At 40.9% G+C, this 26,829-nt stretch overlaps 1 protein-coding gene across 4 annotated transcripts in view; it reads right to left on the bottom strand.

Annotated features, from left to right (window-relative positions):
- Positions 1-5,271: 5,271 nt before the first annotated feature.
- MTSS1 (MTSS I-BAR domain containing 1) overlaps positions 5,272-26,829 on the bottom strand; it is a 268,242-nt gene continuing 246,684 nt past the window's right edge. For 3 of the 4 annotated variants that reach the window (XM_089677514.1, XM_089677516.1, XM_089677515.1), the window contains exons 12-15: positions 24,058-24,228; positions 14,534-14,692; positions 13,446-13,608; positions 5,272-11,055 (exon numbers count right to left, since the gene is read on the bottom strand). In XM_089677514.1, coding sequence (XP_089533640.1) covers positions 10,364-11,055; positions 13,446-13,608; positions 14,534-14,692; positions 24,058-24,228 — 1,185 coding nt within the window. In that variant the 3' untranslated portion in view covers positions 5,272-10,363. The remainder of the gene's footprint in view (positions 11,056-13,445; positions 13,609-14,533; positions 14,693-24,057; positions 24,229-26,829) is intronic. The other variant, XM_089677517.1, reaches the window with a different exon arrangement.

Genomic DNA, 26,829 nt, shown 5'->3' with positions numbered 1-26,829 from the left:
ATCCAAGATTTGTTATTGTTGGCTTGTCAAACCGATCCCAGTGTCAAGGAAATTTGTCATGAAGTAAATATGTGGACTGCTAGTGGTGACCTCCTAAAGAATGCTGCTTCTGGCTTCAGCACTTCTGAATTGCATATTGCAATACGGTGAGAAACATGCTTTTCAGTGGATTACCTCACTATGTGTTCACCTGCTGTAGCCTTAAAAGATGCTCCCTAAGATCAAACCCAGCAATGGATCTGAGCTTGCCCAGTGGTTCAGGGGGGGTTTTACCTGGTGTTATCCCCACTCGGAAGTCACACCGGCATTCTAGAACCCAGGAGTCCTATTGTTATAGGGTTGGAGTGTTCTTCAGCTCTTCAGGGTGGGGGCAAGTCCCCCACCTTATCTATAAGGCCCCCTTTGGACTTCTTTATGCGTTTGTGCCCAGTTACTGGAGCAGTCCACTTGCAGAGATTCTATGCACACTCTGCAAGCTTCCACAAGGTCTGTCTCTGACATTTCTGGGCCCATTAATCAATTTGTGCCTGAGGCCACTGTTGCCATCTTTGATTCTGATTCAGAGACCCAACATATTACTCCTGGAGAGGTTGTTTTTGAGCCACTTTTAGATGTCAGATTTGTAAGGGGTAGTTTCTAACGTGATTGATGCAGTGTGTTCTAACTTGCTTCTAGAGGATTAGCCTGCTGTTTCAGGCCAAGACTCTTTCTGTATGTCACAAAAATTCCTCTGCATTCCACCTTTGGGGTATGTGAGGTGGTTGGGAGATGTCCCTCTAGTATGGTTTCTCCTTCCGTGTGGACTCTCAATCCTTTGCACTTGGGTGCCTCTTTCCAGCTTGGAAGAAAGTGTGCATTGCTGATGGCCTATTACAGTCAGCAAGCAGAAAACACTGGGAAACTGCTGCATATCTCCCTTATGGGGAATAATATTAGTCCAGAGGCCTCTGTGGGGCCTGATCACCAGGAAATAGGTCCTCCTTCTGTGGCTGAACTGCAGCCTTATGAGGAAGCCCCCTTATACTTTATCCTGTTTGCTGTCCTCAATCCGATGATGTTATTAAGATCCCCACACTGTTCTTCAGTGGAGGGTGCTGCATTTATCTGGGTCAGGTTGGATTATTAGAATCATGAAATTGCTAAGTAGTTGGGCAGGTTTACAGCCTGTCACCCTCAAGACCACCCCTGGCTGTTTGGTTGTAAGGTGTCCTGCTCATCCTTCTGATTCTGCTGTTCTTGAGCACCAGTCTAAGGTTTGGAATACCTCATCCCTGCTTAACACCCATTGTTTTTTAAACAGTCTTTGGGGTCATTTTTTTTTCTATCCTTTGGGGTAGTATGCTGTGAGGGTTCTCACAGCCATTGTTATCTTATTGCAAGAGAGTCTGATTGGGCAACGTGTTTCCTACTCATTAATCCTCTTTTCCCTGAATTGAATGGGTAAAAAAAATTATAGGTTGAGCCTTCTGTTGTTAACTGTCTGATTTTGGACTTGTTTTGTCCAAACTTCCTTCAAGGAGCCTGTTTTCTTGGTGCTTGGTATGTGAATTTTCCTGGTGACGTCATGTCATTTGAGCCAATTCCCTCCTGTTCAGATAGTGTATTTGTTCCACCTGTTTTTGGTGAGTTGCTGGTGGGTCCCCCAGCCTTTATAGTCTTGACTTAGACATTTCTCCATTTGATACCTCTGAATTGTGTCTGGTTCCCAAATGTATTTGGGCTTGTCAGCATCTGTTACCCGCCCCCCACCCCCTTCCTCAGTTGGGCTGCTTTTGAACATCCCATTCTCTCTCCATGAGAGTGGTCACCAGAACAAATAGAGGGGTAAATCTCCTCAGAAAAGATACAGAAAGCAATTCAACCCTGACAGGGCTTCTAACATCCCCATCATCACTCTATACAAAGCTTTATATGTTTATGTTGCATGTTCTGGTTCAGTGACACAAAACACTTAAACCTTCAGCTTGACATAATGGCCAAGCAACCAGCCTTTTTTAACCTCCCTGGTGGTATTCCCTAGTGTAGCTCGGGGTAAACTTTGAGTACCAAAAGCGGTAACCCTGAGCTACATGCGGGAATACTCTGCAGCGTTGCTCTGGGATCCCTGTTTCACTTACCTTGTCCTGCGCTCCCGCAATGTCCCCCCTGCAGTGTCCCCTGCCATCTCCTCCGGCCGATGCCAGCATCTGTGTTCCGGGTTCCGTTCCCTGCGAGTGTCAGGACGTACAGGGGAAGGAACCGGCGGGACATTCAAAAATTTTAAAAGTGACATACACTAAATACACATAGTGTAACATTACTGTATCAAACCATTGCACATACATTTTGTCCCTACTGCTTTGTACTGCACTCTGCCTGCATTTTTACTGTTCTTTCTGCTGGAAACTGAGAAACGTCCATGGCGTCCAAAAAGCGTCCCTTTAGGTCAAAATCGGTTTTAGACCGGCTAGAGATCAGTGATAGTAAATCAGAACCACTTGCAGAATTGAGTGATAATGATTTTTGGGGAAATTCATCATCAGACACTGAAAACGATTTTGCGACTTTGCTCAGTGATGTGCGAACTTGTTCAAATCTTTGCTCTTCAAATGTGCGAACTATTTCAAATTTCAGTGTTTTTGGTTTGATTACATTATTGAATTACATTTATAATTATTATATTATAATTTATGATTTTGTGTTTCAAATTTTATCATACCCGGGATGTTTACTAGACTCTTGTTCAGACAGATTTCAGTGAGTTATTCCTAAAAATTACAGGCCTACAATAAAAAAAAACGACATATTTCCATGCAAAAAAATGTACCGCTTTGAGCACAGAAATATTGACATAATCAGACCACTAGGGAGGTTAAAAGAATGCAATAAAAAGCAAAAAAACAACAAACTTAGGTGAACACTTCTCCATTTCCAAAGCTGCATGCCAGTTCCTCCAAAACCTCTTCATCACAGGTCTGCAGCAAATCTCAAACACCCGTGTACATAAAGCTGCCGCATATACCTAGCTGAACATTCCATGAGACACAAGTGAATGTCTTTATCCAGTTTTTCTTTATTCTTTTTTTATGTAGGCTGAAGCAATCATTACAATGTAGAGGGAGGCACAATTACAGCAAAAGTTATTGAAACGATTGAAAACAACCCGCACAGGGAGAGAGAGTGAGAGAGATCAACTCTCAATTACAAACTATCAACTAAACACACTAACGTAGCAGAAGACACCTTTATTGTCATGTACACATCTCTTCTGCTACGACAGTGCTATACAGGATGCAATAGAACACAAAGGAACAGTCCTATGGGAAGAGAGGGCAAGAATCCTACAGTGAACGTTAAATCTATTGTGATATCTGTATTGCATAAAGTGTACCTATCACTGTAGCACTGTGCAGGCAGCCATATTGTGGCCTGAGCAAATAACCATCCTACCAGGAACTAGTAATGTCACATAGAGCCAGAAACCACTGTTTGCACTTCCTAATCCACCTACCTATGTTTAAACTGAAAAAAAAAATGTAATTTCCATCAGTATTAGTCTCTAATGAATTTATTAGTTCCAAAGTGACCTTACTAAATGGCAAAGGTTGGCATCTGTTTACTAGTGAAAGTCCCATTGGTTGCTTCTACTTGTTGTCAATAGTCTCTAGTGGACTGATGAGTAAAATTGCTGTAATATCTGTTCATAAACATTACCTCATTTTATTAAATGGATCAGTTAGTTTCTGTTCAATGCACAAAATGGCCTTGAATTTGTCACTTCCTTCCAGTAACTCAATAGAACACAAAGGATAGTAGTTGTAAAGGGATGAGTAGCCATACACTAAGAGGAATATATATATATATATCTGTGAATGTGACCTTCACCACACATCGATTGACATGAGCTTCTAGCTCAGAGGTGGGACGGTAACTCAAACTCCACCCCCAGAGCCATGGAGCAGTCTCACAGGCCCTGCGGGGGTGGACGTTCAGCCACCACCATCTCTTGTAGACACCTGTTCTCCAACACATTACTGTGAAGATGTGTAGGCATCCATGCATGTGCGTAAATTGGAACAAAAATAGCAGTCGCCTTCAACAGAGAAGCAATGCAGTAGTATTGCATGCATGGCTTACACGTACTTACACTTGACTGCCAATTTCAAATCGACCTCACAAAGGCTGGACAGAGACAGCCAAAGGGCCGGATGTGACCCAGGGTCGTAAAATGTCCAGGTCTGCCTTAGCCTACAATTTTTGACAAAAAAAAGCCCAAATTTGCAGTGGAAAGAATGAATTCGAAACAGCCGATTGAACAGATTATGATTGTCATTATGTTCACATGTTCGGGGAATGTAAAGCTTCATTTTAAGGAAATAGCTAGTGTAGTTACAAACTAGAGGGCGCATCTAAGTGTAGCTAATTAGATAATTTATTTTTAGATAATTAAGTACATTTACCACTCGCATGTTGCTGGATAGAAAGTGCATATCAAATGTTCAAAAAGCCGTCATCAATGGAACCTGGGCAATGTAGCGGTGATCTGGAGTAGATGGAAGCAGAACTGCCAGTACCAGCTTGTATACTTTCTAATACTGGCAGTTCTGATTCCATCTACTCCAGATCACCACTACCTTGCTCAGGTTTCGTGGATGATGGCTTTTTGAACATTTGATATGCACATTCTATCCAACTACATGTGAGTGATTAAGACCTCTGGTGGTTCTAGCCCTGAAATGATAAATGATCTACTTTTCTGCACTTAGATGCGCCCTCTCGTGTCTTTTTACAATATTACGCATATTCCTTCTGTTTAGATGCTGCTTTAAGGACACTGAATTCAGCTGGTTTAACTGTACTATAGCCAATGTGGACATGATGACCTGTACAGCTAGGACTTCACCACTCTAGAGTTCATGGGCTGTTCTTTGCACTAGAACAGATTTGATTTCATGCAACAAAATACTCGTTATCACTGGAGGTAGTGATATGGAGACTCCATGGCTATTCACATTAGGTTTTGTATATGTTCAGTGTAACATGATGGCTCCAGTGTTGCTACTAGTTCCTGGTTCACTTTAAGACATGGCTGCCCCCACTGTGTACGGGTAATGGGTACGTCCCAAAGAAAAGCCTTCCAAAGACCTAGCTTGCAGACAGTGCCAATGACATTCTTTATATTTCATAAAGTTGGTTTTCCAATACCATCCCCCCCCCCCCCCCCCCCGTGGTCACTGCCCAAACCACACATAGCCATATTGACACCAAAAGGAAACAAAAATAATAATGACATACTTTTGAACCATGCCCTTTAATAATAATGTCATACTGTAACATAACATCTTGAAAGGAGTCACAGCGGTGTACATCTTCATATATTAACACGACAACTTCACATACTACTTTACGCCATTAACAACAGCCAACAAGAAATTTGCAGACATCTTTCTCTGAGACTAGCACCTTTACGGTATGAATATTTTGGCATCGAACAAATTCGGTGGCTGGACAACTCACTTTGCATTTCAGCTAATTGACAAAAATCATTGTTGTCCAATAAGCGTAGTCGGTGACATTAAATATATTTATATACTTTAATAGGTTAAACAAATGATATTGCTCTAGAAAAAATATGTATTTGTATGAACATGCCTTCTCTATAAAAGAGCATTCTGTGTGGGGGAGATTGGTTTCTTTTTACAAAATGATTCTGGAGTGGTTACTGTGCACGATGGATGGAATATAAGCATTGTCAACACTTGCTTTATTATAATGTGACTAATAAAATGACATGACACAGTGAACAAAAGGTAACTTAGTTATATTACAAAGCAGGACCTGGCAAAAAAAAACAAAAAACCCAAAAACGAACGTTTTCCTTCAGGTTTTGTCCAATCAGTGTTAAACAGAAAGCAGGGAGCCATTCTGAATCCACTAGATTGAACAATATATCATATTACACTTATCCACAGCCATTTTATGCAGTGCAATATAATTGGCCATATTAATAGCTAGCTATATTGCATAAAATATAACAGCCTAGATTTGTAGAAATAACACTGTAGATTGTTGATGCAGGGAGTATCTGATTGCCAGAGGATCAAGATTTGCCTCTTTGAGTAAGCCGGACTATTCTTCATAAGGGTTTTTGCTTTTTTTTTCCTGCATCCAGTGAAGGTTTAGGCTCTATTGATTCAGGTATAATTTATTAATTTGTTTGCATTTTGGTTGAACTCGAGGACATATTTCTATCATCCTGACTAAATAAGTAACTCCTTTACAGCCCAATGACTACTTTCAAGAAACGCTAGAAAGACGAATCTGTGTAAACCACAGGTTCTAAAATGTTGACTTACACTGGCATGGCCAACAAATGGCTGCCAGTTTTCTTCTTTCACAAAAACATTTCCATAATCTGTCCATAAGCTCTATTGATAGGCTTTGTGTGTTATTTTAAGAGCCAATGCTCTTAGTTGAAAAAATGTGGAGTTTAATAGTGTATTAACTTGTGATTCCAAGATCTTCAAATATTCTAAGTGTTGATATAGATGGCCAATGACTGCATTCATTGGTATATCCCATAAAAACGGCAGTAGCCATTTGGTGCATCAGTGATGGGCAAGAATACATATCTATTGTCTTTCCCTAACATTTGCACTTTTTTTGTGTTTTTTTTTTTTAGGTAAATTGATTGTTGTCTGCGAGGTAAAACTGTGTTTGTAATGTTAGCCTCAAATTACTTATTAGGCAGGGCTGGCTTAAGTTTAAAGTAATGTAATTTTGTTAGTTTAAGACATAATTGAGTATTTTTCTACATTTTCCACAGAGGATCTTTAAAATAATTGGAGATCCCCTTCTGAAGTCAGTGGGAAGAATTCCGCTGACAGTAGTGGTCACTGAGAATAATGTCCCTTACAGTGGTGGTCACTGAGAATAATGTCCCTTACAATGGTGGTCACTGGGAACAATGTCCCTTACATTGGTGGTCAGAATGCTACTCATACAGCCAGCTAAGTAGACCATTGGTGTCATACTGCTGGCTCTGCCAAATGGCAATGCCCTGGAACTATGCAAGCACCATCAGATTTCAGGGCAATTCCAAAGCAGCCACAGCTCAGGAAACCCCTAGTAATCTCTAGTGGAACCCCAAGTTCCATTAAAATCCTGATTGAGAAAGTCTGCCTCAGTTCCTCAGGTTTCTATCCCATGAAAACCCAATAATCTACATCTGCCTTTGGTCCCATAAACCAGCCCTGCTAACAACTAGTAACTGCTTAAGGAAACCTAAGGTTCCACTGAAATATTGGCTGGGAAAGTCTGGTTCAGCCCTGCTAACCCCTAATAACCTCTAAAGGAAACCCAAGGTTCCAATAAAATATTGGCTGAGAATGTCTGGCTCAATTTCTTAGGCTTCTAGTCCATGCGGGCCCTATAATCAATATCTGCCCTTGGTCCCATGAACCGGCCCTGCTTACCGTACATGCCAAGTGCACAATAGACAAAAAGTTCCTTTGCTATAAAAAGTGATTGAAATATTTTCTTCTGCTTATTTTTAATAAAATCAGAAATATTCTTGTAAAAATATACCATTTTTGCTTGGCACTTCTTTTGCAAATATTCAAGTACAAGATTGCCATCTTGAGTCACCTCACACCTTTGATGCTGGGTACTGCCTCTGTAGATAGCTTTAATTACACTGGGATTGATAATACTTATGTCCCCTTACAGAAGCATTCATTTTATTACATACTTTTACTATACAGTTTTTTTTCATTGGTAAGACCAACTGAATTTCTAATACAAAACCACTCAATTTCACCACATAAATGTAGACCTTAAACACGGTTCTCATGTGTAATAACAAATGAGATTCTCCATAGAGAAATTGATATGTTGCTTCCTTCGGACACTTGAGCCTGAAATTTCTATATTACCAATACTTGTGTGATAACTAATCTGATCTGGGAAATAAGAGTTTGAGTTTCCAAATAGCCATTTCTGCAGATTTCCTATGACCTCTAAAAGTGGGTATCACAGCAAAAGACAGTGTTAAGTATTCACGTCTATTTTAAAAGAAAGAAAAACAAAATCTATACAGTTTTCTTTTCCATCTATGAACAATCCTAAAATACATTACATAGAATACAAAAAAAAAAAGTCATTCGTGAGAATGGACTTCATAAAATGAATTTTGTCCCTTAAAAACTAGAATGGGATAAGTTGTGCAGTCCTACCACCCTTCGGGTTTCATCTTGGCCTGCTTGATCCGGTTTCTTCACTCTAGTTTTTAAAAGCGAGTACTGACGTTCCTTCTTTCAGCATATGCAAAAAATTCTGTGCTACATGTTTCTAACTTGCCAAAAAAAAAAAAAAGGTTGGATTATACATGACTTACCTCTATGTTTATATTAACAGTGCAGCGAACGTCTACATTAACGTATTTGGGGGGGTTCAAATGAGACCCAGCCAGCTAGGTCCTGTGGTGCATATGTAATTTTTTTTTAATATACTCCCTGCTACCATAAATATAATTATATAATTGCCTTAGCCTTTTTTATGAATTATAATTACCTTTGTTATAACTATCCCTTTATTTAATTAGTGAAATAAAGTGAGCACACAGAAGAGAGAAGCACAAACACAAGAGTGGTTTGAGGATTTAACATCGAAATAAAAACAAATCCCTTTTAATGGACGTAGAGATTTAAAGTGCACTAGTCTATGTGAGCAGTGGTGTAGCCATTTTGTTGAAAAAAGAATGAGAATATAGACTTTCAGCTTAATTAAACTGGACCTGAACTGAAAAAGCTAAGATCTGCTATGTTATAGAGAACATCTAAAGATGTTAATTGTCCCTCTTGTCTTGAATTCCTCAAAAACAGAAATGCCCTTCCTGGTATGTGAGGGTGCCTAGGCACTCCTGTACTTGCTGCCTCATAGCTGTGCATCTGCAGAGTGAAATCTAAGGCACTGCTGCCTCTGACTGCTAGTCTCAGGAGATTTGGGGGTTAGGTTTAGTGATATCATTACTGTTCTGCTCAATAAGGAAGAAAAGCCCTGCCTTTACCAAGATCGCCACCTCCACACAAAACAGTGTAGAACAAGGCATGGTAAGTCAGTAATAAGGGAAACGATCAGATGCAAGGAGACCACAGGAAATACTGGTCATTTGTCCTCTGTTTGCCTTTTTTTTGGGCACAGCTCCAGAGTTCAGTTCCTCGTTAGGTACCGTGATAGACATTAGATGTGATGTCACTGGTTGAGTCTACAGAGGTGAGACTGTGGACAGTCTATAGACTATACAGAGGTAAGACTGCCAAAACTGGTTCAAGGACATAGTGGCTACAGTGACAAAATTGCATTTGTTCAGTGACAAAACGGTCTCCAACACAAATTAAGACACAAAATGGCTGTCTTTACTGTTGGTAAACCATGTTACACTTTAACCCTGGCTACACTGCAATACACTAGGTAATTAAGGTGGCATGCTGGGATTAACAAACTACCACTGAAAAGATGAGGTCTAGTAGCATAAAAATCTGGAACGCTGTATTACTGTATGGCTTAGTTATGACCATGGTAGATGCAAGCGGTAACGTCTAGATTACATGTGTGAGTGATAGCATGGGTCACAATGGTAGTGTTTATCACTAAATCCCCCAGTACATGCTAAAACTTTTTTTTTAAACTTTTATATTGCTCATAATTGTTAATAATTTATAATATCAGCATTTAAAAAAAACAACAAACAAAAGAATTTAAAATAATAAAAAAAAAAAACCTTAGCCGTAGTGTATGTATAGGAAAAGTTAGGTTGCTCTGATGCTAAGGTGGTCTACACCTCACATAAAGTAGCCCCATGGCTGTTCCAATGAACTGCACCCGCCCCTTGCCAAGCAGACGGGTCATCCGATGTCCATCTGTACAAGTCCAAAACAGAATAGAAGAAAAGGCGCAACACAAACCCCAGTCCTTCATCCTCCGTAGGAACACTGTCTTATTCTTGCTTTATTTTGTTTTGTTTATCCTGTCCAAAGCTTTTAAAATTTACATGGGTTTCTTTGAAACTAAAATATGGGTTTTGGCACTTTATGGAAATAAAAATGAATCTGTGAAATGAAAAGCAGGAAAAAACATAAAGGGATTAATTATGTGCAGAAGTAAAATCACTATTTACAATCGGAACACCAACAGATACTAAGGTTGTCTTTTCTACGCTGCTGTTTTTGGAACTATTGTAGTATTTGTTTCTTGAAGAGTTTGTCAACCCTGTGTATGCTCCTACAAAATCCTCCGATCGTAGACTGGAATGGATTAAAGACAAGTGTCATGGTGCAGTTCCTTGTACCCGGCTCGGAAGACTCTCCTTGGTTCTTTGATTGCTCTAGGAGATCCGAGGAGCCGAGCGATCATTTGTGGTGGTCCTCTTCAGTTTGACCCCGCGGCGAATTGCGTTGAGCATATCTTCTCCCTGTGGTGCATCTGTCAGAGCAGTATCTCCTGTCTCGGGGTCTGGCTGGCCTGTGGGTTCAGGAATGACAGGACCATCCTGTTCATCTTCTTCATCTTCATTTTCGGATCGACCTGGTCTTTGCTCTTCAGCAATAACACCAGGGGTTCCCGGAACCGGGGGGTTTACAGAAGCCTGTCCACTCCATAAAGATGTGGGTATGTCACCGCCCAGCACGGCTCCTTCAGTTATGGATGGCGAGTCGGGACTCTGCTCAGGTGATTCTTCACTGGTACTGTTGGGAAGCCCACCCGGAACGTCCGGGACAGTTGGGGTTTTGACTGGGATAACTGGAGTCTTTATCGGGATGGGACCTCCTCCGATGGTACCGCGTCTCACTGATGGCTTGGTGGATGGTGTCCTCCGGATGGTGGCCACACCAGGAGTGACTATGACAGGCGCAAAGTTGGCTGGCAATCCTGCAGTGGACGCAGGGCGCTTGGCTTGAAACATCCTGCGGTATGACTGACTGATGTCGCTGTTTCTTGGGATGGTGGAGGACTTGTCGAAATCTTGCTGCTCTTGCTCCTGATCTCCACTCACTGAGAAGTAATCATAATCTGAAACTAGAAAACAAGAGGGAGGTATGAGTGCTAAATGCATACTGAAATACTGTATTGAATACTTTGTTTCACCATAACATGCAGCCAGGATTTCCCTTTCATTCTTGCAGACAGACAATAAGAAAGAAAAAGTTGCTAGGAACAAAATAAACAACTAACATAATTCTTCCTTAACATTCATAAATGAGACATATAGACTTACAGTATACGACAGGCCAGACTTAAGGGGTTACTTCACCTTTGCGAAATAAATGCCTATGCAGGGTTTGTAGATAAAAAAACAAACTGTCCAGCTCTGACCAAAGCTGAATAATGCCCTTGTTATAGGTGTAGGCCATTTATGTACCTCAGTGAGCCCGACTGGAACAGTATACTGACCCACTGATTCCATACAAATTTTAATTTTAATTTTCAACTGCCATTACGCAAGAAAATCTTAAATCTAAATGGCAGCTAAACATCAGTCCTGACAGCTTTTATTATTTAAACTTCTACAGAGAAAGCCAACACATCTCAATAGTGCGCAGAGACACATGGTGGCAGATTTACTGGTGTGCAAAGTAACATTTTATTTTCGCCACCCTGTGGAAGCAAAATTTTGTCTGATTTTGGCCAATTTATAGATAAGGGCTCATGTACACGGGGCGTTTGGAAAACTCTTGTGAACGATGGAAAATGACTGCTGGAAAACGTAGCTAAAAAAAATCCGTTTAGCCACGTTTGCATACTGCGTTTATGAGCGTTTAGAAGCGTTTTTAAAAGATAACCTCAGGAGACCTTCCAAAATGCCCAGAATGCACTGAAAAATCGTAAAAAATTAACTATTTCAGACATTTTGAGAGGAATAGAGAGAGCAGAAGCAGAGAGAGCAGTGTGTGTTGAGATTACCTATCTTTTCTGGTTGTATTCACTATGGATCCCATCATGAGCATAATGCAGCACCTTTTACCATTTTTTGCTTCACGCAAAACCTGGAACTGACTGCACTGGTGTACCGGGTCCATTTGAATACGTGGAAAACGCTTTGCATGCATTTCTGGTCATGAAAAAAAAGGCTCTGGACAGCATCTTGACATGGAACAGTTAAAAACCGCTTCTGAACGCAAACACCTATAAACGTGGTTAACCGCGTTTACAAGCATTTGGCATTTGAAACGCTGGTAAAATCTACTCCTGAACGCAAGTTTGGTGTGTTCAAAAAACGACTGTAAACGACGATGTGTACATGGAGACATAGGAAAACATTAGGGAGAGTTCAGGGGCTGCTGAAAAATATGCTCAACAGCTCCTGAACGTCAGTTGAGGAGCTGCAGTGTACATGAGCCCTAAAGGACATGGAAAAAATGCAACCTCCCAGAAAATTATAGGAAAAGGGTATGCATAAAAGGATTGATTGAAAGAAAAAAAAAAAGGGACACGGTGGTGAGGGGTCATGGGGTAACACAAAAATTGGAGTAAAGTAAGGTCAGACTGAGATTTATCCAGTAAGGGAGCAGGAGACAACTGCCTATCAATTGTCCCCCCTCTGGGACTCACTGGCAGATAAATCAAGGTACTTGTAGGAACCTCTTGGAGATTGCTTTTACTCTTGGGGTCAGTTGCATCATCAGTCTTTATCTTACTGAAAGGTTACTTTGAATTAGAAATGTCATTCACAGCCAATTCAATTTTGGTGATGACTTCTAATGCCCGGATACAAGCAAAGAATCAGGCTCAAGCAAAGTAAGGCTACATACATAAAAAATCTGCAGCATTAAGCCTTCACAATTCTGCCAATTTAGTACTGAATATTCAGATTCTTGCATAAACCTGGTTAAGACTGTCTCACTTTAATATAGCAACTTACAGATGGAATCAGAAGCTAACTCTGATTCTAACTACTGGCTGTGCGTAACAGTTTTCATCCGTGACGTTTTAGAACACGTGTGCCAAACTCAAGGTCCATGGGCCCAGTGTGGCCCAGCAGGCCATTCATGTGGCCCTTGCACCTCTCCTGCAGAACCCCCGACTTTGTCTAAGCAGTCGTCCTCAGAAAAGAGGACGAAACTCCTCCTATAGACCTTGCGCCTCTCTGTGGAGCTGCAGCACCCCCTTGTCTCTGCCTTCCCCGATCTCAGCACCAAACAGACTAGACTTTGACTTCATCACTCCTCTGGGCTTCCGCCAGACCCTGCACTTTCTGCTTTCCAGCTCCGCCTCTCATTCCCACCCCAGCAGTATAAGGAGAAGGGGGGGGGGTCATGACATCTGATGTAAGGTGGGTGGGGTGCTGTGGATACCAAGTCTTACAGATACAACCAGCCCTTTGAGGGCAACCATAATAAAGATGCGGCCCACGATAAGAACTGAGTTTGACACCTCTGTTTTAGTATATGTGCTATTGTGTTCCCTACCTTGAGATGGGATGGTGTCTTCAGAACAGCATGGGGTAGTGGTTTGTGTGCTGTATCCACTGGAGCACTGCAGGGAATCCCGACTACTCCTCTGTGTATCCAGCTGCAGTCCTCTACTCAGGGCAAGAGCCAGATCATCACAGTTTTCTGCTTCTTCTCCTTGCTGGTGGGGGACACAGGAAAGAATGAATAAATGAAAAATTCTCAGGAAAGCACAGGTTGTGGTTGTGTCTGTTGTGGTAAACAGATCTGGGCAACCTGCAGGCCTCCAACTATTAAGAAACTGCTGTTAAGAAGGTCCTGGGATGCCTGCTCACACATGCTTCAACTCACCCTCTGGAGACCTTGTGAGCAAGGCTGAAATGTCTAATTCTTTGCTGAATGTCTGCAGGTTGTCTCCAGACCAGAGGTGCCAAAATATTTTGTGTTCTGCTACAAAAACTACGTGGAGTCCTAGAACAAAGGTTGGGAATTTAAGACTACTAAAAGAATAATGTCCTTGCCACCATGCATTTACAACTGAACCCAGAGCTGCAATTGCATTCAGAGGGATCCACGGACAAGCAACAGTTAAGCCAAAATGAGATGGAGTTATCCCATTTATGGTCAGAGTCATGGGAAAAATACAACTATTCGGGGCAGTAGTTCATTGATACTGATTATGTGACGGAGGGTGGTTGCCCCAAAACATTGCGTTAGTTTGCAAAACTTCAATCTGGGGTCATTCCTGGGATAGGCTTATCCCTTGTACATTTACTCTGCCAAAACTGTAGGCTGATAATTCTTGGCCTACTGTTAAAAAATGGTGGGGCACCTCTGCTCTGGACAATATTAAACCAAATATCCATTCTGGCAAACTCAAAGTTGACAGTCAAAAAGCATAGAGAGAAGATATCTAGAAAGTTAAAAGAGCCCTGTTATAGTCATTTCTGTGCTCAGGCATAGAGCAATTGCTATGTTATTAAGAGTTTCTAATAAAGCTGTAAAAAAGCACAGTTTCCTGCAGACCGGTGTTAGAAGCTAGAGAAAGATGAGAATCTGAGCGTTAAAGGGTTAGAGAAGTGCTTTTTGGTCAAGTGACACTTTACCCTCGATGCCACGGGCATTCTTGTACTGCGGGGTGAATGAGCCTCATTAATTAGTCCGGGATGCATGAACTGGGCTCCTGAAGAAGGGTCAACTTCACGTTTGCGTCTCTGAAGCGTGTTCATCACAGGCTGGTCGTATGGACCTGGCTTAGCCCAGTCCTGAATGAAAGGTTAAAGACTGTGTTTGGATGTTCCCAACATGACTCTTTTTAAAGAAAGGTAAGTCTCCCCCAAAGCAAACACACAGAGAAATAAGAGAAGAGTGGCATAAACCAGGGCTGGATTTTTCATCATGTTAGGCTCTTTTTTACCCAGCAGAGGTCAATCCAAGTCTCTGCTTTAATACATGACACTTGACTTATAGGGATGAAAAATAAAATTGCTTCCAGCTAACAAAATCTGTTCTTCCTTCCCGATAAAAAAAACTCTAACTGGCTTTTGTTAGGCGATATGCAGCTGGGCTTTTACCTGCTAGCAGACAAAGTCTATAAAAAGGGCCTTATAACTCTCTTGACAGTAACTGAATGGAAAGCTGTAAAATGTCCATGAACTAAAATAGTGAAGATTTCTCACCTTTTAGGAAACATCTAGACATGTTATTTGTGCTTTAGTAGTATCTATGTGTAAGATTATCTAAGGGTACTATGCCTTCTCACTGCTATATGCAACAGATTTAGAGTGAGATTTGGGCATGTCACTACTGTGAAGCCCGCTGTTCTCTTTGCTGGAGAGGAAGCTGTATCTGCAAACTTACAGTGCAAGGATCTTCTTGTTTCTGATTCATTCATTCTGTGGATCTGTAATATCTGCACTTCTTGAACCTGATGCTTCTTGAACATTACCCTCCCCAATCAGGGAATCAAAGGTCATCAGAGGGCAGCTCCAACCTGGGGAAGTAAAGCCCTGCCTCTAAGACTTGATCTCCACAGAGAAACACAAAGTAAGCCAAGGTAGCCAAGGGAGGATGAAAACTCCTCCTACAAGCTTTAACCACTGATCTACTGGACACTGATAGAAGTCACAAGACTGCTATATACTAATGATGAGAAAAGGTATTTAGCTATTTATATTTACTAAACTAATTGCATTTCCAAGTTCTGTGTACTGTGTGAGACCAGATATAGTGCATGCAGGGTCCGGGGAAACCAGATATAGTGAATGCAGGGTCTTGCATTTAGTAACACTTTAAACTCTGAATGTAGTAAGAAGCATCCAAAAACAGAAAGATATGCATGGAGCCCTGACCTCAACTCCAATGAACACTTTTGGGATTAGAATGCCAATTATGAGCTGAGTGTTCTCATCCAATATCAGTACTTGACTTTACAAATGCTCTTTTAGTGAAATGGGCAAATTCTCACAGAAAAACCCAGAAATACTATGAAAAGCCTTCCCATAAGGCTGGCCATACACTATACAATTTTCTGCCTAATTTCCTTTAGCTTTACCCTTCAACTATGTAGTGCAAGAGCCTGCCTAATTGGATACAATTCAAAGTGTTGTTAGGTTTGACCTCCTATTATATGTTTTTTGGTAAATCTAAACCAAAAACCTCAAGAAAATTGTATAATGTATGGCCAGCCTAAGAGTTGAGATGCTTAGAGCTGCAAGATCCAGTGATGTAAATCCAGCCCTGCTATGACTACAAAGGAAAAGTATTAATTGAAGGGGCCATCAAAAATGACAGCATGATCTTGTAGACCACACAAACCCATAAAAGGACCACTGTAGAGTTAGAAACCACGTACATATTGAGCAGAGCTACAGAATGAGATCAACAGAAGTTTAAAAATGGAAACTTTAGATTTCTAACGATTACTTTGTTGAGAAGTCTCTTTTAGTCAAAGAACCTTTTGATCATTTAACTGTTTACCCAGAAGTATGATCTAGATCTAGGCTGTGATGCATACGTAGTTCAAGGGGATGTAACATTGGACCATACGATCAGTTTGATGGAGGTATTAGATTAACTGCTTTGGGAAACCAGTACAGGTTTAACCTCTGACACCCATAATGAAGGCCCAATGGTCCCCCCTCCCCTCTCTGTGACACCTTTCCCCATCACATGAAGAGTTGGGGCACCTTTATGGATGTACTGATGAAACGTTCATATGCTTCATGGTATACCCCTATCTGTTCAGTGCAGCCTCACTTCATTTAAAAAAACCCAACAAACTCCATTTTGCAGATTTTTTCAATTTATAAAGATGAATTGTGAAAAGGGCCGGAAACTTCTTTTTTTGTTAAATATACCATTTAAAGTGTTTTGTTATACTTGTTCTTGAAATCCGGTGAGCTTGTCATTTTCTGTGAACTCGCCAGTGTAATCTCAAGCAGTCCTATCCGCACTGCTGGTATCACCATAACCCCGTTCCCTCTATATTATGGACATGAGAGGGGGGGGGTTGTAGTTCTAACGCACTTCCTGTCAAAAGGTGATAATGCTGCTACTTTGTACATACAAGATGTTGGATGTTGTCATCCTAGGACAGGACGTTTGTAACTGACAGACTTACCAAGTGAAAATAAAGGGAGAAAGTCTGAAAAAAAGAAAACTAATGCAGCCTTTATATCTAAATGGATCTGTGCTGGCAAGGTCAGTTTATAATCTGGGCTATAAGATGTTGTACCTTTACACAGCGTGCCAGTAGTTCTATGTCCCTTCATCCACCCCTACCTCTCTATATGTCATTCAATGCAGCCACACCCCCACACTCAGAAAGAGGGACCAGAAAAGCAGTTGGAGGTCATGTGACTGATAAATAAATCTCTGAAACACAAACAACAGAAACCTTTAAAAAAAATGCACTATTATTTAAAATTTTAAAATGATGTCACAGCTTAACCACTTGACCTCCGGAAGATTTACCTCCTCCATGACCAGGTTATTTTTTGCGATACAGCAGTGCGTTATTTTATCTGACAATTGTGCGGTCATGCAATGCTGTACATAAATTAAATGACATTTTTTTCACACAAATAGAGCTTTCTTTTGGTGGTATTTGACCACCACTGGTCTTTTTATTTTTTGCTCTATAAACAAAAAATACAGAAAACTTTGAATGCTGCCCCCCCTCCCCCCCACAATATTTTCTACTTTCTGCTATAAAACATATCCAATAAAAAAAATGTAAAAAATCCAATTCCTTCATAAATTTAGGCCAATATGTATTCTGCTACATATTTGTGGCAAAAAAATCCCAATAACCGTATAGTGATTGGTTTGCGCAAAAGTTATAGCGTCTACAAACTATGGTGTATATACTGGAATGTTTTAATTTCATTTTTTTTTTTTAATACTAGTAATGGCGGTGATCAGCAACTTATAGCGGGACTGCGATATTGTGGCGGACAATCGGACACTAACTGACGCTTTGTTTGAACCAGTGATATACAGTGATCAGTGCTAAAAATATGCACTGACAGGAGCAGACTGACAACTCATGGGGCCCCCGCACAATAGGGGATCATGGGGCCCCTGTGTCCTTGCCCAAAATCAAAAAAGCCTATGAAAAAGGTACCAGGGGCATCTCATGGGGCCCCCTACTGACCCGGGGCCCTCGGGCAGTGCCCGAGTTTCCAAATGGTCAGTCCGCCCCTTACTAACACTGTACTAATGACATTGGCCGGGAAGAGGTTAAACATCTAGGGAGATCAAAGGGTTAACTGTGTGCCTAGCTAAGTGTAATGGGTACTGTTTGTGCTGCCTTCACTAGGTAATGTGCTGGAATCTATTCCCTGCTTGCAGAAAAAGAAAATCCAGAACACTGCCACTGACAGGACACAGCTCTGTTTGTTCTGTCAGACTCCTAGAAGATCAGTGGGTGGCGGCGCTGCTCATCCATTGGCCAGCATCCGCTGATTGACTTCTGCTATGACAAATCACAGCAGAGGCGGTGCATGTGCGCACCTGCGACCAGAAAGTGCAAAATCACATTTATATATGTGATTTTGCACAGCGTGGCCTCCCTGAAGCAGTATATCTGCTATGGGGCAGTTGTCAAATGGTTAAGTTGCATTGTATGACAGTACATACACAGTACTTTAACAGGAGAAAATCCAGAGCAAGTATAGTGGCTAAATGAAAAGGAATTATTTTACCTTTATAACTAGGACCTATAGATTGCAAAACAGTTAAATGACCAAAAGTCCCCTTCGGGTGACAACATAGGGTGTCAAAATCCAAGGCAAACAATTGCCAATTTACAATAATGGAAGAAAAAGATTACAGAACAGAATTTTAGGTATGAAAACACAACTGGCAGACAGTGAGAGGTATGGCACTGCACAATGCCTACTAACGTCACCATAATAGAGTGCTCAACTTGGAGCCCATTCAGGTTTCCTCTTTGTGTGTGATTTTACTACATAAATGTCTCATGTACTATCATGCGCTTTTGATGCGGATCCACAGCTGCACCACACGCACATATGTGAACCTAGCTTTAATGGGTGTTATATTTCATGTAAACCTGCATTACATTAAGCAAGCCCTTTAAAAATGCTGATGTACCCTAAAGTGCTGAAAATGAGATGAGACCCATATTTTGTTGCACAATGTACTGCAATGCAGGTGATTTGCCTCAGAGTGTTAGGGTGCTATTTCAAATGAATGAAGCCGCCACATAGGTTATGCGTGTGCTGTTAACGTGTGCTGGGGTAGTGCATGCAATAGTGTCAATGGGCCCTGAATATTTGTTAAAGCACTGATAGTCTGCCAGTCATCCTGACACTTCTGCTTTTAGGCCCCTTTCACATGGGCATTCCAGCATTCTGTTTTTGACTCAGGATTACACAGATCAAAACGGGCTGCAATGTATCCCTATGGGTGACTGAATGTCAGTGGACATGAGTCCACCTATATTTGCTCACATCCGGATCTGTTCAGGTTTGTTGGGCTAAATAGAAAATGTTTGCGCCCAGATTTGCGTTTACTGACCTGATCAGCTGTGGGTAAATATAGGCAGACACGTCTGCTTATATCCAGCCACCCATAGTTACTACATGGGTCTGCTTTTACCTTCATCACAAGATGGAGGAAAAGTGGGAATAAACATGGATGTCACATATCTGATATTCATTCCTATTCTGATTCTAATCCAATTCAGCAAAGGAGGTCTAGGAACTGCTGCTGAGATGAAGGGGAGGGCACCCTTGTTTAAGGGGTCTTATAGGTAGAAAATACAATTTAAAAAAGTTGAACTTTCTGATCAGTAAGGCTGCATTTATATTCAAGAGCAGAGACTAAGATTATTAAAAAAAACCCAATGGTGATTGGATCTTTTTAAAGCCCCATACTGGGCTCCCCGTGGTAAATAAAAGTTCTATTTTCAGTGTTCATGTAGTACTTAGTCCCATGGTAATATGTGCTTTGTAAGCATAGCTAGGTTGTCATACAGGTGAGCCCCCCCTTCCCAATGACCATCCAATACACCAATCCGCTTTCCTCTTGCCACCGCTGGTCTCAGGCAAGTTCTTGACACTGTACAAATCAAAAAGTGCAGCGCTAATCAAGCAAAAGTGACAGTCCAACAAGATAGTGCTCCTATAACAAAATGCAAAATATGAGTAAAATATTGTTTCCAGAAGATCCAAAAGGAAGAAGTGTCCACCAATCCAATATCATTGAAGGAAAAAAGAAGAACACCTCGGAGGTCCAGTGGTAGTAAAGGTAAAGTGGATGCTTACCAAGATCAGTTGGCTTTCAAATGAATACAAAAGCCAAAAGCACTTAAGGGAATAGCCCCAAACCAATCCTTAGCTGATGATGGGATGCAGTTCAGACTCCATGTGGCCATGCTCCTGATGGCAAACATATGACGAAACTTGTTGGGCAGTGCCTAACGTGATGTCATCATGCTGATCGCCGATTGGAAGGAATGCTATGCCGTTTTTGTGTATGCTGCAGCTCTGGAAACTTTGATGCCCGTGTCTTATTAATACATGTGAGTGCAATACTGCTGTTTTAATAAATTGTATTTAGAACTAAACTGGTAAGAGGCATGGAGGAGCTCAGCTATGAGGAAAGATTAGAGGAACTGAATTTATTCTCTCTTGAGGAGATTAAGGGGGGATATGATCACCATGTATAATACATAAGGGGGGATATGATCACCATGTATAATATATAAGGGGGGATATGATCTCCATGTATAATACATAAGGGGGATATGATCACCATGTATAATACATAAGGGGGATATGATCTCCATGTATAATACATAAGGGGGGATATGATCTCCATGTATAATACATAAGGGGGGATATGATCTCCATGTATAATACATAAGGGGGGATATGATCACCATGTATAATACATAAGGGGGGATATGATCTCCATGTATAATACATAAGGGGGGATGTGATCTCCATGTATAATACATAAGGGGGATGTGATCTCCATGTATAATACATAAGGGGGATGTGATCTCCATGTATAATACATAAGGGGGATGTGATCTCCATGTATAATACATAAGGGGGGATATGATCTCCATGTATAATACATAAGGGGGATGTGATCTCCATGTATAATACATAAGGGGGATGTGATCTCCATGTATAATACATAAGGGGGGATATGATCTCCATGTATAATACATAAGGGGGGGGATATGATCACCGTGTATAATACATAAGGGGGGATATGATCTCCGTGTATAATACATAAGGGGGGAAAAGATCACCATGTATAATACATAAGGGGGGGATATGATCAACATGTATAATACATAAGGGGGATATGATCTCCATGTATAATACATAAGGGGGGATATGATATCCATGTACAATACATAAGGGGGATATGATCTCCATGTATAATACATAAGGGGGGATATGATCTCCATGTATAATACATAAGGGGGGGGATATGATCTCCATGGATAATACATAAGGGGGGATATGATCTCCATGTATAATACATAAGGTATAATACATAAGGGGTGATATGATCTCCATGTATAATACATAAGGGGGGATATGATCAACATGTATAATACATAAGGGGGGATATGATCAACATGTATAATACATAAGGGGGGATATGATCTCCATGTATAATACATAAGGGGGGATATGATCTCCATGTATAATACATAAGGGGGCATATGATCACCATGTCTAATACATAAGGGGGGATGTGATCTCCATGTATAATACATAAGGGGGATGTGATCTCCATGTATAATACATAAGGGGGGATATGATCTCCATGTATAATACATAAGGGGGGGGATATGATCACCGTGTATAATACATAAGGGGGGATATGATCTCCGTGTATAATACATAAGGGGGGAAAAGATCACCATGTATAATACATAAGGGGGGGATATGATCACCATGTATAATACATAAGGGGGATATGATCTCCATGTATAATACATAAGGGGGGATATGATCACCATGTATAATACATAAGGGGGGATATGATATCCATGTACAATACATAAGGGGGATATGATCTCCATGTATAATACATAAGGGGGGATATGATCTCCATGTATAATACATAAGGGGGGGGATATGATCTCCATGGATAATACATAAGGGGGGATATGATCTCCATGTATAATACATAAGGTATAATACATAAGGGGTGATATGATCTCCATGTATAATACATAAGGGGGGATATGATCAACATGTATAATACATAAGGGGGGATATGATCAACATGTATAATACATAAGGGGGGATATGATCTCCATGTATAATACATAAGGGGGGATATGATCTCCATGTATAATACATAAGGGGGCATATGATCACCATGTCTAATACATAAGGGGGGATATGATCTCCATGTATAATACATAAGGGGGGATATGATCACCATGTATAATACATAAGGGGGGGATATGATCACCATGTATAATACATAAGGGGGGGATATGATCTCCATGTATAATACATAAGGGGGGATATGATCTCCATGTATAATACATAAGGGGGGATAGGATCTCCATGTATAATACATAAGGGGGGGATATGATCTCCATGTATAATACATAAGGAGGGATATGATCTCCATGTATAATACATAAGGGGGATATGATCTCCATGTATAAATACATCAATGGTTCATATAGTGAAGTCGGTGTAGAGTTATTCACCCTGAGGTCATCACAGAGGACAAGGGAGCACGCTTTACATCTGGAGAAAAAGAAATATAATCTCCAAACACGGAAAGGTTTCTTCACAGTGAGAGCTGAGAAAATGTGGAATAGACTCCCTCAAGAGTTGGTTCTGACCAGCTTAGTGGATTGCTTCAAAAAAGTCCTGGATTCTTTCTTAGATACACAGAATATAACTGGATATAACATTTATATGTAAAGTTGATCCAGGGAATATCCGATTGCCTCTCGGGGGATCAGGAAGAAATTTTAGAGCAAATTGGATCATGCTTTGCTGGTTTTTTTTGCCTTCCTCTGGATCAACTGTGGATATAGGATTATAACTTTTTTCTATGGTTGAACTGGATGGACTTTTGTCTTTTTTCAGCCAGACTAACTATGTAACTATGTAGAACATACTGCACTATGAGGTTTTATATTTTATATGTTTATGAACTTGGGAGTGGCGTCTGAGCAGAGTGCAGAGCCGGAACTTCATCCCATCATCAGCTAAGGATTGGTTTGGGGCTATTCCCTAAAGCTCTGTTGGCTTTTTCATTTGAAAGGCAACCGGTTCTGGTAAGCATCCACTTTACCTTTACTACCACTGGACCTCCGAGATGTTCTCCTTTTTTCTTTCAATGGTATTAGATTGGTGGGCACTTCTTTCTTTTGGATCTTCTGGAAGCACTATTTTACACATATTTTGGACTTTTGTTATAGGAGCACTATCTTGTTAAACTGTCACTTTTGATTGATTAGTGCTACACTTTTTGATTTGGATTTTGTGAGGTTGGTTGTATCTTATTACCTGTACCAGCAACTTTTCTCTTCTTTTTTCTTTTCACTATATTTATTTATTGAAGCGCAGGAATACACATGCTGTTATTAAGTTCTCGACACTGAGACAAGCGTTATCAAGCAGCTGTCTCCTTGCTAGCTGCGTTGTTGGGTGTCCCATACAATCTTGCAGCTAGGCTTGCAAAGCATGTAGGAACGAGGGACAACATACTCCATCTACTAGTCCCCAAGGGGAAAGAACACTGAAAAAATGAAGTGACAGTTCTTTAAATCTGTAACAAAAATGAGTAATTACATGGAACTACACTACAAGATGAATTAAGAGACAACACAGTGTATGCAGTATATCAAATGCTTACTTTTTAAAATACTAATAATTCTGCTCTTCTCCTTCTATTCTGAACAAAATGATTTGAATGAATATTCATTTTCGGACAATTTAAAGAAAAATGGTGAGTTTAGCAGGGTTGTGCAGTGTTACAAATGACAGAGATTCACATAAATGTGCAAAAAAACAGGATTCCCCAGACAGTGGCTAGATTAGAAGGGGACAGGAAACAGGAGAGGACACATCAAGGCCAAAAGCTGCACCACACAAACACAAACCTTCCAGGAAGGGATCTTGGATGATGGCAGCATGCCTGGACCAATGGTGTAATAGTGATAGTCTGGGACAGCGGAACTAGATCGGGTCCAGGGGCGGGACACTGGGAGTGGGAAATGGGTGAAATGGCCTGCCATAGGCAGTTCACCATGGTGATGATACCCATTAGACAGCTGGAGACAGACAACATGGAGGAGGGGAAAGAAAAACAAAACAGGGAACAAAATGCAAAATCAATATAACGGTAAAGGTGACTAAAATCAAGCTGAAATTGATCCACCTCTAGACCCAGGGATGGCAGCCATTTTGTAAACAGCACCAGGTTAAAAAAAAAAAAGAAAGGACAATAGAAGTTAACAACCACATTCTGTGTTCACTTTTTTGACCCCAGGTTAGGGTATGAATGTGGACGCCTAACTGGCCTCTGTGGACAACACCTTCCATCCTGCCACAACATTTTTGTTTTTTTCATATACTGTAAATGAAGAATATTGAGGGACAATCCTAACAATCTGCCGACAGCGACATCATTTAGGCCCATTTCTTTAAATTCCTGTGAAGTTTCTTATTTATCCCGGTCATGGTATAGCTAGTAGTAGTCACATTCAACTGGACTTGTTTTGGTCAGCACAGTGGCTTAGTGGTTGCGTCGTTGGTTTGAATCCTAGCTAGGACACTATCTGCATGGAGTTTGCATGCTCTCCCTGTGCTTGCATGGAGTTCCTCTGGGTACTCGCATTTCTTCCCACATTCCAAAGACATGTTCAGTAGGTTATTTTGCTCCTGTTTACATTCCCCGGCCCCTTTATTAGGTAAACCTGTTCAATTACTTGGTAACACAAATTGCTAATCAGTCAATCACATGGCAGCAACTCAATGCATTTAGGCATCTAGATGTGGTGAAGACAACTTGCTGAAGTTTAAACCCAGTATCAGAATGGGGAAGAAAGAGGATTAAAGTGACTTTGAATGTGGCATGACTGTTGGTGCCAGATGGGCTGGTATAAGTATTTCAAAAACTACTGATCTACTGGGATTTTCAGGCACAACCACCTCTAGGGTTTACAGAGAATGGTCCAAAAAAGAGAAAATATCCAGTGAGCGGCAGTTGTGTGGATGAAAATGCCTTTTTGATGTCAGAGGAGAATGGGCAGACTGGTTTGAGGTGACAGAAAGGCAACAGTAACTCAATCAACCACTTGTTACAACCAAGGTATACCTGAGTATTGTTGCTGACCATGTCCATCCCCTTATGACTCCAGTGTACCCGTCTACTGATGGCTACTTCCAGCAGGATAATGCACCATGTCACAAAGCTCAAATCATCTCAAACTGGTTTCCTGAACATGTCAATGAGTTCCCTGTACTCCAATGGCCTCCAGATCTCCATCCAATAGAGCACCTTTGGGATGTGGTGGAACTGGAGATTCGCATCATGGATGTGCAGCCAACAAATCTGCAGCAACTGCGTGATGCTATCATGTCAATATGAACCAAAATCTCAGAGGAAAGTTTCCAACACCTTGTAGAATCTATGCCATGAAGAGTGAAGGCCGTTCTGAAGGTAAAAAGGGGGCCCAACCCGGTACCAGCAAGGTGGACCTGATAAAGTGGCCGGTGAGTGTATATTGGCCCTAGTATATGTATGCATGCAAGGTAGGGGACTTAGATTGTACTCTCCTTAATGGCAGGGACTGATGTGACTGTAAAGCACTGTGTAATTATTGGCACTATATAAATGCCCATAATAAAAAATAATCATATTAATGTTGAAGATGTTTTGCAGCTTTGGTTCTAATTAGAACTGAAGATGTGCCTTGGATAACCCGCGAAACATCTTCAACATTACAGAACAAGTCCATTTGAATGAGACCAACTACTACCAGATATTTCTTTATACATAATTTACTATGGGGCCTGGGCTAAACTTTCACAATTATTGTTTTAGCTCACAAAATGGCTGCCTTCACCCAGGGTGATGATGGGTCTGTGCAAAATAAAAATAAAATACGTAAATATGATAAATGAACATAAAATGACAGTAGGGTAAATCAATGTGTGATAAAAAAAAATTAGCATTAAACTGAATAACAATTTAAATGTGAAAGTATATGGAAGCAACATATAGAACCTCCACATCCAAAATATCTTCACATCAAATATACAAAGCCTAGTTCATGATAATGGAAAATAAAAGAAAATATATGAATTTCTTCAAAATCCCACGATGCATTGCAAGAACATAAACTCATTTTTATTATAAGGAGTAGAAAGGTAAAATATGGGTACATAGACAGAATGAGATGGCAGAAATAAAAGATTACAGTGGGTGTAAACCCGTATATACCCAGCGAAATGACTGGCCTCTGGTGATACAAGAGACCTCAATTTCACATTAGGCTAGGTATACACTCTTGCAGGTAGCGCGGCTCACGCTTGCATAGGCAGAGCAGCCCGTTGACTTGAATGCGCTGCTGTACCTTCAGGAAATGCAAAGAAAAAGTTCCTGACCCATTTTAAAAACATGGCCGCATGTAACAAAGCATGAGGTTTTATGCACCCAGAAACGTCATGTGTTCCTGATGCTTGGGACTGCCATTAATTCTTACTGGCACCCCTGTCTCTACAAAGGAGCGGCACATTTTGATCAGGGCATGCGTTCTCTGACTCGAGTGTAATCCTAGGCTTAAATGGGTTGGGTGGTTCTCAGAAAACAGCCACATGCTTAATGAATACGTTATACATGGACCAATGTAACTATGATACCTGGCTGA

This window comes from Staurois parvus, unplaced genomic scaffold, assembly GCF_062004578.1.
Source record: "Staurois parvus isolate SC_StPar_1 unplaced genomic scaffold, SC_StPar_1.0 ptg000187l, whole genome shotgun sequence".
In the NCBI taxonomy this organism is placed as follows: domain Eukaryota; kingdom Metazoa; phylum Chordata; class Amphibia; order Anura; family Ranidae; genus Staurois; species Staurois parvus.
This window is presented reverse-complemented; position numbering and strand designations above follow the sequence as displayed.